This window comes from Phocoena phocoena, chromosome 11 (assembly GCF_963924675.1).
Source record: "Phocoena phocoena chromosome 11, mPhoPho1.1, whole genome shotgun sequence".
Lineage (NCBI taxonomy): Eukaryota > Metazoa > Chordata > Mammalia > Artiodactyla > Phocoenidae > Phocoena > Phocoena phocoena.
Window position 1 is genome coordinate 75,420,345 of NC_089229.1, and position 12,247 is coordinate 75,432,591.

General features: G+C 40.0%; 1 protein-coding gene across 2 annotated transcripts in view; it reads left to right on the forward strand.

The window, feature by feature from the left end:
* Window positions 1-771: 771 nt before the first annotated feature.
* PKP2 (plakophilin 2) overlaps window positions 772-12,247 on the forward strand; it is an 83,194-nt gene continuing 71,718 nt past the window's right edge. For both annotated transcript variants that reach the window (XM_065887053.1, XM_065887055.1), the window contains exon 1: window positions 772-985. In XM_065887053.1, coding sequence (XP_065743125.1) covers window positions 772-985 — 214 coding nt within the window. The remainder of the gene's footprint in view (window positions 986-12,247) is intronic.

The window sequence follows — 12,247 nt, forward strand, 5'->3', positions numbered from 1 at the left end:
TCTCAGTGAGGAAAAACATAGGTTTACGGGACGGCATCTGTGCAAAAAAGGACACAGTCCCTGAAACTGTACTAAAGGAAAAACAAAACAAACAAACACTTTTAAAATGTCTTATTTTACACAAGACATCTTCTTGGCACATTTCCCTCCTACTTCCTTTTCCGCCTGACCAAATAGCCCCTTCTCACCCCAGGTCCACGAAATGTTTCGAACAGTCTGACAGAGCCTGACTAACCAGATAGACTACTCACTCCGGGATCCCAGAGGCAAACCCTAGCCCAAGAACAGAAGTTACTCTCCAGGGTGCACGTGCCTGGAGGTCGGCCCTTGAGCAATCAAGCGGAAATCACATCCTTTTCGAGGGCTGAACCGAGGCCGGGCGAGGCAAAGAGAGCGGTGCGCGGCCCCGGCCCACAGGATCCGAGGTGACTCGGAGAGTGTGCACGACCTGGGGCGGACTGCGCCCCTCTCCCGTTTCCCTACAAGGAGTTCAACTAGTCAGGTGTCGGCGCGCGCGGCCCGCCCGGCCCAGCTCCCTGGCGGATTGCGCTTGCCGCGCTGGAGCCGCGCCCCCTCTCCCGGGCGAAGGCCCAGCGCCAGGATTCCCGAGGCCTCGCTCGCCGCAGCTCTGGCCTCTCACCGGCGCGAAGGCGGGGCCGGAGGCGGGGCCGGCGTGGCGGGGCGGGGCTCGCACCAGTGCCCCGGTCTCCGCCGCAGCTTCGCCCGCAGGTCTCGCGGCAGGCGCGTGGCTTGGTCGCCAGCTCCGGCCCCATGGCAGCTCTAGGCTCCTCGGCTGAGTGCGGCTACATCCGTACAGTCCTGGGCCAGCAGATCCTGGGGCAGCTGGACAGCTCCAGCCTGGCCTTGCCCTCCGAGGCCAAGCTGAAGCTGGTGGGGAGCAGCGGCCAGGCGGTCAAGAGCCTGCGGATCCAGGAGCAGGTGCAGCAGACCCTGGCCCGGAAGGGCCGCAGTTTCGTTGGCAACGGTGAGTGGAGCCCCGCTGTGCCCTGTACCGCCCCCACCCTGCCCCTTATCCCTTCCCTCCCCCTCCCTCACCCTCAGCGCCCAGTTGCTTCGACTCGCTTCTTCCTGAGGGTGCGGAAACTGATGTTCTGCCCACCTGTGGGTCGCCGGCCCTTTGTACGATCAGTCGCGCCTTCAGACTCAGACCAGCTTACTTTGGGAAAGCACTGTTTTTAAAAACAAACTCTTACTCAGATGTGTCGTATATGTATCTACGTATATTAAGTGCATATATATATATATATATATATATATATGAAAAGAATTCAGTCCAAGATTCCCTTTCTTAACCTGTTCCCCTAGGCCCCCCGCCCCCACCCCCACCCCAGGGGACTTCATCTGGAGGCTCCGGCAGTCTGTAAATACTTTGAAATTCTCTGCAGAAATTTGGTATGATCATTTTTCTGGGAGAAAGCGCCCCTAGCTTTTACTAAAAATTTTAAAGGATCTATGACCTCCATAAATATTTTTAAAAAGAAAACCTGAAAACACTGGCGCTCCTACAACCTGTAAATTGCGATTGTGGTGCTTCGCCCAGGTACTTCGGGGCACTCCACCCAGTGTACTGAGCGAGTGGTTGATCTAGGAAGTGAAAAGATTGGGTAGGAGAGTTTGGGCTGGGGAACAATCACCCCACCCCACGGGTGACGAGAAGGAGGAGAAAGAAGGGGACTTCGGCCCCGCCGGCAGCAGCCCCGCCGGCCTTGCTGCGCCCCGCCAACGCACTCGTGAGCACAGCTGTGGTATCTACGAAAAATTAAACTTGGAGGTGAACAGAGTTAAAACAACACACACACACAAACACACACAAAGAACACTATATTAGTAACTGATAGTCAAAGGAGGTGGAAGGGGAAGAAGATGGCAAACCAGTTATGAAAATTAGAGAACGTGAAATATCTTTTCTCTCCTGCTAAAAGTCAGATGATCAGAGCCACTCAGTAATTCTTTTACTAGTTGTTTAATTTATTTTTTCATTATAAAAGTATTCTAGGCTTATTATGGAAACGAGAGGAAAGAAATTAAACAGTTAAGTTGGGTTATCAGTTGTTTCCTGCAATGTTGAACTGTTTCTCTAGGAAGTTAACTCGAGAAATGGCAAATGTAGAACCCATTAGGAAAAAGAAAAATGCTTGCAGACCAGATCAGAGATTTAAAACAGCAGACCCTGCGAAGCTGTATTGTTTTACATTTATGTAAAAGAATTTTAAAGGATCAGGCAATCAATATTTACATACTTGAAAGGTAAAGAGATGTTTAATAATTACAGTTGATGTAATTGTGTACCTACTATGTGCCAAGAATTGAACTCTGTGGTTTGCATTCATTATGTTACTTATGTTTCCAGAAAGAAAAAAAAAAAAGCTTGTGAGGTAGGGTGCTTTAATCCCCATTTTACAGATGAGGAAACTAAGCAGTTAAGTAACAATTTCCCACAGGTAGTAAGTAGCAAAACTGGTAGTACTTAAACTCCCAAGCCTGAATTTTTAAACCACTCATCAGCTATATTGTTAAGCTTTTTGGTAATTAATAGAAAGTGGGATTTTAATTCAACCTTAAGCCTCTCTAAGCCCCCATTCCATTTTCCTTTAAATAAAACTGAGATAGTTCTGAGAGAGTTGGGGAGGTCTCAGTGACACAGAACTGCCACAGCACATGGAAAAAAAGAACGTATATTTACATTTAGGAGTCTGACTAAAGACCCTAGGACAACTGAGGTCAATTTTTGACCAGTGGGGTCATTGTACCCCTTTAGTCTGTGCAGGTCCAGTGCCAAACTGAAACCAAATTAGCTGCTTCTGCATAGGGGAACACAAGGGATGCACCTGAAATATCCTTTCTTACCCTCTGAGAATGGCTGGCTAGGAAGAGCAACCAGACATCAACTATTCAATAAATGCAGGGAATGAACAGAAGGAAAGGGAGCATTGCCGAGCATCTGCTATGTGCCTGACCCTGTTCAAGAATATGTTTGCATTTTATTATATCCTTAAAACAATTATATGAGATAGATATGCAGATCCATTTCACATATGAAGAATGTGTCAGTCTCTCAATATTTATTGGACGCTTAGTCCCAAACCCACACATGATTTGTTCTCTTGACAATGGCACATTCATGTTGTTTGGTGAACTCAGGAACTATCAGGTGAGTCTGTTCTTCACGCAGGGCACTATGCAGGTGCTGAATTAAACATACACTCTCCTTGCTTTAAAGCAAGGAGTTCAAAGTCTGTAGAAGGAAAATGCTCTCTCTAAAAAAATGCATTATCAAATAAAAAATGGTAAGCTACCCAAAGGAAGAACAGCCAATGAATTACGGAGTTTAGAAGAATGAGTTAGACTACTAGCTGAAGGGAATTTTGAAAAGCTTCTTGGAGGAATTGGGATTTTAGGTCTCAAAAATTCAGTAGGATTGGACAGAGGGAAGGGTTTGGAGGAAGAGCATTCTAGGAGGGAACAGCAGGAATATTACACCGTTCACAGAATTGATATCGTAGATAGAACAAAGGGCACTGTCATGATGCTTCTGCTCCAATGCTTAGGGCAACTGCTTGAGTCCAACTAAGAAACAAAGTGTTTGAAATATTTTTATTGCAACAGGAGCTTCCCACAAGCTGAAATACACTCAGCCTACACAGAAGTGCAAGCCAGGCAGAGAGATAAGGCAACAAACAACACCTACTTACTCCAAACCTCAGCTTTCTGAGACTCAAAGGGGAAATCAGCTTCAAAGGAATTTAGCGTTAACACACCATGGAACAATTACCAGGGGTGATTTGTGTATGTTGTTTAATTAAAGTTCTTTGAAAAGGTTTGGGGGCTCCTAATGGTTGTGAGTATTGTTTTTATTATTTCCGTATTACTATCCTGTCTCTAAAGTTGAAACAGACAGGCAGTTGTTGAAACAGTGCTGGTCTGGAAAGAATCCTGTATCAACATAAATTCCGGGAAGAAATGACCCTGGTGTTAACTGCTGTTAGCTCCAGGGACCTGGAGAATTCTGAATTGTTGACATACCTGTAAGATTGAGGCAGCAGATAATATGCTGAAAACAGAGATGAGATAAATGTGACTGATTTGTTGATAAATACCCTGCAAGGGTCTTTAAGCTGTCAACTTCTCTCTAATGCCTTTATATAAGTGAATGGTTTTCATTGTAAATTACTCTAACTTTTGTTATTTTAGATTGTGTTGAACATTTTAAAATTGGCTGTAACTCTTGGGGCCGGGGGTGGGGGGGCGGGTGGTGGTGGTGTGTGGAACAGAGGTGTATAGCAGCACTGTGAGATGAGTCTGTATTGTAGGAAATTTAAAAAATTCTTTTATAAAAGTCACATAGAAGACATTTAAGAATTGCAAGTGCAGTATTAGCAAAGGGAAGAATTTTTAGTGTCCATATTCTATTTATTACATTTACTTTGAAAGTACTACTACTTTACTTATTACAACAGTTCCCCCTTGGGTGCCTGGGTAAGGAAGAAAGTCATGCTTTAAATTATTGTATGTATACAATATGTATAAAACACATAATGAACAATATCCTAATAAAATTTGCAGCTTCTTTGGAAATCAGCCAAAGGCATGCTGTTTACTTAAATGGTTTTCCTGGCCAAGATGTTTTGAATATCTGTAATCAGAAGGAATTTTGGAGAAAAGACTGAAAATTGGCTAAGGTAGCAAAAAAGGCAATTAATAGGTATTATTTGTGGGGCAGAGGCCCGGGGTGGGGTGGGGGGGAGTTAGACATTGTTTAAATCCTGTATGAATTATTTGTTGCCAAAAAAAGGAATGCCAGGAATGAAGCAATTCTGGAAGCGAGGCGACTGGTCATTTAGAAAGCAGGAGAAATCAAGAGAGAAGGAAAAAAACGTTAGATGGTGGGGTGGCAGGGACATGGCCATGCTGCTGTGATTGTAAAATGTCAGTAGTGCTACATGATTTAATGTACTTCCTTGTCTGTCAGTGTCTAGCAGATCAATTGCAATGACTTAAAAAAAAAAAAGTGCCTTTTTTTTTTTTTTTTAGAAATTCTTCTGATTATAATAAGTCAAAGGAAATAGAATGTTAACAGCATGGTGATTACAAAAAAATTAACTCCCCTCCCCTAGAAATGGTGAAAACACATCTTTTATGGATAAGGTCTTGAGTGAAGGCGTGAGTAGTGGTGCTTCAGAATCAATGGAAGTATTAACAGTGTTTGATTATAAAAGTACATTGCTCTATGTGTTCCAGATAAGGTGCAAGAAATTTCCTTAAGAGAAAACAACTGTTCACTTAGGCTTTTTAAAAGACTGCATTAATGTTATTTATGCCCTGTGTTAGTAAGTTCCAATCATGGGAACAGCTTACTTGAATTAGATATTCTAGGTATTTGTTGTTCACATTGGCTTATTCTCCTAATTGTTTTGGATATCAGCTTAAAATTTTTCCCCTATGTGTTAAAATAAGGTCATACATATTTACTTTATTTTATCTTCAAATAGTCAACATTAATTTTACACTCATTGAATTTCTGGTCTGATCAATAGAAATTATTAAAAGCTTTATTTTTTTCTTTTCTGAGAGCAAGCATATTATTGACAACCTATCTATGATAATAATGTATAACAAATATGTTGCTAAAACCTCTGGAATTTATATATCAGACTTGATTAATATTGTCTGTAATAAGATCATTTGATACTATCTCAGATGACATTCAAGAATTTTAAGTTATACAATTCTGAGATAAATGTTGGACTCCAACTATTTTGTGCCAGTACACAAATGTATGAAGACATAAATACCATACTCCTTCTAGGGAAGTAAACAGTAAAAGGAGTGTTGCAAGTGGGAATAGACACAATTAGTAGAAAACTTAATCTTTGTGCTAGAGTGAGCCATCTCACTCCCCTGACTTATTAATATAAGAACAATAAGCAGAATTTCAGGTCCTCTTATAATAGAATGATTGAAAAATCTATTGTGTATATTTTGTGTTATGCCATTAATGGTGATTGGATATAGGACATAAAAACAGTTGCTCTGTTCTTAAGTGCTTAAAGATGAGCTGGGGAGCCCAATCATTGTGTAGACTTAAATGAAAAGGCATATTTAGAAAAAAGAATCTTGAGCATTTGAAAACACAGCTCACCATTACCATTAAAAGAATTCACATATTTGTTTTCTTGGAGTAATCAGCTTTAGGCTTAACAATATTAATTGGCCAAAGCATCATAATCAAAGTTCTGCAATTCCTTGATATCCAGAAGAAAATACTGCTCATTAGAAGCTTAATAAATTATTCCCACTTTATCTTAAATCTCACGAATATGTTCACAGGATACGGGTGAGAAGGATCACATCCGAATTATTGTATCTTGATTACCTTTTTCTTTGAAGGAGGAAAATAAATGGAAACTTTTCTTGACAGATCATAGGAACTTATAGAATACCAAAATATTGCAGATAAAACACAAGCCATACAGATAAGAGAATGACAGTAAATATATATTATGCAGATGTAGAATCAACCTTGCCACAACGAACATAGTCATCTTTTCTAATCACTTAGCGTCTGCCTGCATTTGGGGGAAAATTTTTTTTCTCTCTATATTCCCAGAATGACAGAGAAACAGTAGGAAATATTTGAGCACCTTCCATCCACTCCAAGACAAAAGCATACATGCAGCTATCATCTTCACGTTTTGGCTCCACTGTGGTAATCCACAGGATAGGTGTAGGCCTGAAGGATTAAGTGCAAACTGAATGTGTATAACTAGGATATTTTTAATGTACAAGGAAATATTGACTAATCAACCATTAACTTGTGAGGTGCTGATGAAGGACTGTGCCAGAAATGGTAGTAAAATATGTGATTCTTTATATCAAGAAGGTAAATCTGGCCTCACTCCAATTCATTCCTCACCTAGGTAGTAAACTTTCTAAAATCTCAGCACATCATTTCCTGATTTAAATTACTTCGGTCTCTTGCTGTTCTCTATAGGAGCGAAATCCTTATTCAGCATGGCATTCCAAGTTCTCCATGCCTGCATCTTCTCAAACTTGGTCCTATCACCACTACTCCCACACCCAACCAGACACCAGCGATTTATCTTGCTCGATTCCTATCCCTACCCCCTACTGCCCTCACTCCTCTCTCCCTTCTTTTGGCTGGGTTAATTCTTAAACGCCACTCAAAACTCAGTTCAGTTGTGCCCCTGTATAGGCAGCCGTCCCTCATCCATCCTGATCCAAGTTAAAGATTTGATCACTGTGATGCGCACAAGATGTTTCAGAGGGGAAAAACATGAAAAAATGCAGGGGTTTTCTGAAAATACATTTGGCAGATTTGGTGGATTTAAAGAAGGGACAGCAGTTATGTATCAGTTGGGAGAGAAGAGGTTAGTACTGTCAAGTGAGGGGCAGTGGAAATATCATGTCTTGAGTCATTACAAAAACCTATAGCAAGTTTTTTAAAGCAAAAAGTTCTTTAAATTCATCTTTTTTGACTATTAGTTGCATCACTGTGAGTATAATGTGCTATTTGTCATTGTGGTTCTAAAGTTTTACAAGTGATCATTATGAGGTATCTCAGAAAATGAATTGGCAAGAATGCCAAAGTAAGGTGATAAATTATAGGAATTCATATAGATTTAGAAACCTCCAGGGTATACCAACTTAGTGCTTTACTAGTGTGCTAAGTTACCAGTTTATAATCACAAATTTTATGATCACATATTCTGGCTACTCAAACAAAATACATGATATAGACACCTGCAGTATAAAAGGGCCTTTTTTTCTTTTTAAGGGCCTTTTAAATATGTGTTTTGTGGTTATCTAGAGCAATAATTTGAGGATTACCCCCAAAATGTCATAAACTGATGTCATAAACTGCATAAGAGGCTCCTGAAAAATAAGGACTTCTGGTGGCTAGTTAGTATATTATTAGTGGGTGATAGCCATTGACTTAGTGACACAGTGGCACATGGAGTGTGTGGACCTTTTGCTAGGATTGTTGGTCTGTCCCTGGCATATTCAACTTTGTTTGAAGCCAGCTCTGCTCACCACTGTACTACCAACACTGACTCCATATTCCACTTTGTAAGAACTCATAGCCAGTACTTTCCAACTGTACGCTCAGTACACTGAGTTGTTCCTCATGGTTGATTATGTGAGCTTTCTTAACTGGTAAGTTACAGCACTGCACATTTTTTGTTAATTTTTCAATAATGCAAAACATTATTAGGCTTTGGTCTGCTTTAAAACAATTTTTCACTATAGTTTTTTAAGCCAACAAATTCCACTCCTCTTCCAGCCTGAGCAAGTGCTTACCTGAGTTGCACACAAGGTTGTAGAATTGCGGTTTGTGTGAATATCTGATCATTTTTCTTAGAAAGTAAAAACAGAAGAAGATAAAAGAAATATATATATTTTTAATGTTAAGTCCAGGAAAATGAATTCTATGTTATATGCCCACACAGGCAAAGGAAAATCCTTCAGCAACTCAGGAGTCCTGTTGTATGGTTCTTGATGGGTCCTTACATATTTTGTGTTTTCTTTTAAGTACCTACTTTTGCTAGTAAATTATTTTAAGGATCCATTTAAATATGAATTGCTATACAAATTCCTTCTGATAAGTTTCAAGAGGTCACGTAAATCTTTTTAAGGTATATGGAGAAAGAGAGCTGTTGCTACCCAGAGGTTGCTGTGAAAAGACCAAATACAAGAAAGTGATAGCTTTTAGAGCTTTTAGACTTCCAGAATCTAATCTCTTTCCATCAAAAAGACCATTGTGAATCCACACAGTGAAGGCAACTGCTTGTGATTGTGAGCACAATAAATTGTAGCATTTAAATCAGTACTGGTAGTGAACACATACTGATTTCTATGCATACCTGTTTTCACGGGAATTTCTTATACCTCCATCTCTACACATTCTCCTTTTAAAGCTCAGTGTGAACCAAATCAGTTTCTCACCTATGCTCAGAGAGTGCTAGATGCTTGAAAGAAAAGATGCTTCTCTGAATGTGAATGCTACTCTCTTTTCTCTAATATAAGCAGGTTATTTAAAGGTCTTGTTTGTTTGTTTAGCAACTCTCTATCATCTACTTACCATAAGGGAAGCTGTATTTTTAAACGTGCCCAGATACCGGTAATGGAGTCACAATAGAGGCTTGTCAATTTGATTTCATAACTATATTAAATTTAACCAATTGGGTAATAAAGCTGGTCACAAAAGCTACAAAGAACTGATTATGGAAATTAATTTTCTATTTTTAACCCTAACAATATTTCATTATTTTGGACAACACTTGCATAGATGACCAGAAATCAAGATATTTTCCCATGAACAGCTGCTTAGGGATCACATCATTCAGATTAACATTCAGAATTGGAAAGAGAGAAAATTACATTTCCCCTGAGGTTTGCACCTCTGCAGTCTTCTGAGCAATTTGGAATCCTTCCATCGAAACCAACCCCCCTCATTCTCACCCTCCACCCTGCCCCCACAATTGCTTTGACCTGAATTGCTTGTTATTTGAGGAGGATGGAGTTCTGTAACTGCATCCTTCATTTCCCTTAAAGTGGGCTCCATAGATGTCCACAGTGTTCTTAGAAGAAAAGGTTTGGATAATGTTGCCTGAGTCAGTATTATTAATAATTTGAAATAGTCCCTTAAAAATCATTGCCTTCTTTAGGAGACAGCAAAAGCACATTATGCAGTGTGTAAGTGAAATGAATGACCAGTTAAAACCACAAAATGATCATCCTCAGTGGCTGGATCAATCAAAAATAACCAGAAAAAGCCAAATTCAGTACCCGAATCAAAACTCTTAGATACAACACTGTGTAAATTAAAGCATGCAAACTAGTTTATCCCTCTTTCTACAACAGATTAATTCATGAAAATGTGTGGAAAACAGATTTTGTGACCCAAATTCTTTTTTAAAACCGTATCTCATTTTTGCATGTTGCTTTACAATTTTAAAAGTATTTGAATGTATGCTTTCTCAGGTAAACCTCTCTCTCAGCAACTCTGTTAGTAGGTGGAATTATGGGAAATAAATCTAGGTGATTTGTCCAGACACACGGAAAGGAGTAGAGTTGGAGGCTCCAGACCAAGTCCACAGATTTCTTCAGCTTAGGGAAGATACCTACATACTTCTGTGATGTAAGCAAGCCCTTTGAAATATAGTCATGCTCTAATTTTCCATGTTAGAAAATATGGATTTTTATGTTGGATTTATTTAAAGCAGTATGTGCCTGTATGTATAATATGTTTTTGTTGTTTTCTTATTTCTGTTTTTGGAGAAGGGCATGGCTGAGTTATTTTATATGTTTAACTGTCATATTATTATTTGTTTTATTCTCCAATTGAACAGAAAATAATGACTTGCCTTAAAGAGGTTAGTTTCCATTCTGATTAATATTTATTTTTTAATTCTACCCAGTTTAAAATTTCTTTAAAATCTTAGAACACAGCTGCTAATTCATTAATCCACTATACTGATCTCAAACTCAACGACTGCCTAGGCAAATTAATCTGCGTTATTTGTTGTTTAAGATTGGCGTTTTAACTAGAGAAACCATCTATTGAGCCATCCTGCAGGTTGACTCTCAGGAGTCACAACTTTCCTTGAACAGGAAGAGAGTCTGTGGTTTAAAGATCTAATCTGATTTTATTCCCTGTTACCAACTACCTTGTAGTTATTTTGGGAACCAGTAAATCGGTCTCAATTCTTTCATCTGAAAACTGAAGGAGAAGCTTCCTTTTAAGGATTTATGTCAGCAAATAAAGAACTTTTACAGAGTATTTGGAGTTGCCCAGGTAAAGGTTCTAGAGGAAAGAGAATGACTGTTTTTGGTTCCCATTAAAAAAAAACTCTGATAATAATAATCTCTCCAGGGTTTTGATAAATGGCAATTTCAGAAGAGCCACAGTGCAGTCAAATAGTAGAGATCAGTGGAAAGGATGAGCCCAGAGTTCAAACCCGATATTAAGTCTCATCACAATTTGAAGCAAGTAATTTGTTTCCCTCTTTTTTAAGGGACATGCCAATAGCTAACTCTGCATCACAAAGTATTGAAAAATAAAATAATTTGAGCTCCTTAAAGAGAAGTAGTATTGAAATGTAAGGAGTTGCTTTAAAATGCCCTAGCAGCCTCAGCAACAACGTGAGTTAAAGAATGTAAACTAAACATTTAGCCTCCCTTCCCACACCAGCAGGACCCTTGCAGCCCTGCCTCCCTGATAGCCTGGGGTGGGGGTGGGTGTGAGAGAAGGAACTGTGGGGCCCCAGTTGGGGACTACCGACAGCCTGGGCAGCCTCAGCAGGAGCCTCAGGCAGGCATTGAGAGCTATTACTTAAGCCTCTCACAGCCTTTGCTTTGGGGTCGGACGGAAGATTCCTTTCCTTTTTCAATGTCCAGGTTCCAGGCATCCTCTGTCATTGAAGTTAAAAATTAAGGAGATGCCTGCCCTTATGCTAACCCTTGAGAAGAAATCAGGCCTCTGGAAACAGGAGAAGACTGGCTTGACTCAACTGTCTTGGTCTTTAGGGTGACAGTTACAAGCCTGCAGCTGCCTCCCCCAGGACCCCTTGAGGCCTGAAACTTGTTTACCAGCCAGATTATTTGGCTCCAGGAAGTAACACACATATACAAACATAATTTGAGATGGATTCATACTTTTTAGCTCTCTGGCAACAACACTCTTCATTCCCCCTCTACCTCAAAATAACTTGTGAAAGTATTGTCAGTTAGACTCTATAACAATTTATTGGAAAAGTATGTTGCTATGTTCCAATTGTACTGGAAAGGGTCTACCTGTGTTGTTTTATTCCCAACATCTTTCACAAGTCTCTCAATCCTGCAAGAGTTGAGTATTTTATTTTTTCCTCTGATTTCTAAAAGAATGCTACGTGACAGAGTAATTTTGGTTAAAGTTAGGGAACTAGAAATTACCTAGGTTTTAGAGATCTTTTATTATGATTAGGCTTTTTTTTTTTTTTTTTTTTTTTTTTTTGTAGGGCAGTGGGAGATCGCAAAAGAACAAACAAAAAGCTGGGAGCTTTTTAAGCTCAAAGAGGAGCATTTTAAGACTTGCCTCAGTTGAGAGTCCCTGCAGGCCCCACAGAGCTAAGCAGGAAGGGCTGCCTCCTGTGCAGTGTCTGCAGGAAAGGGCTGACTTGTTATACCCCAAACTAAGAACTAGCCGGCAATTCGTTTGTGGTGTACA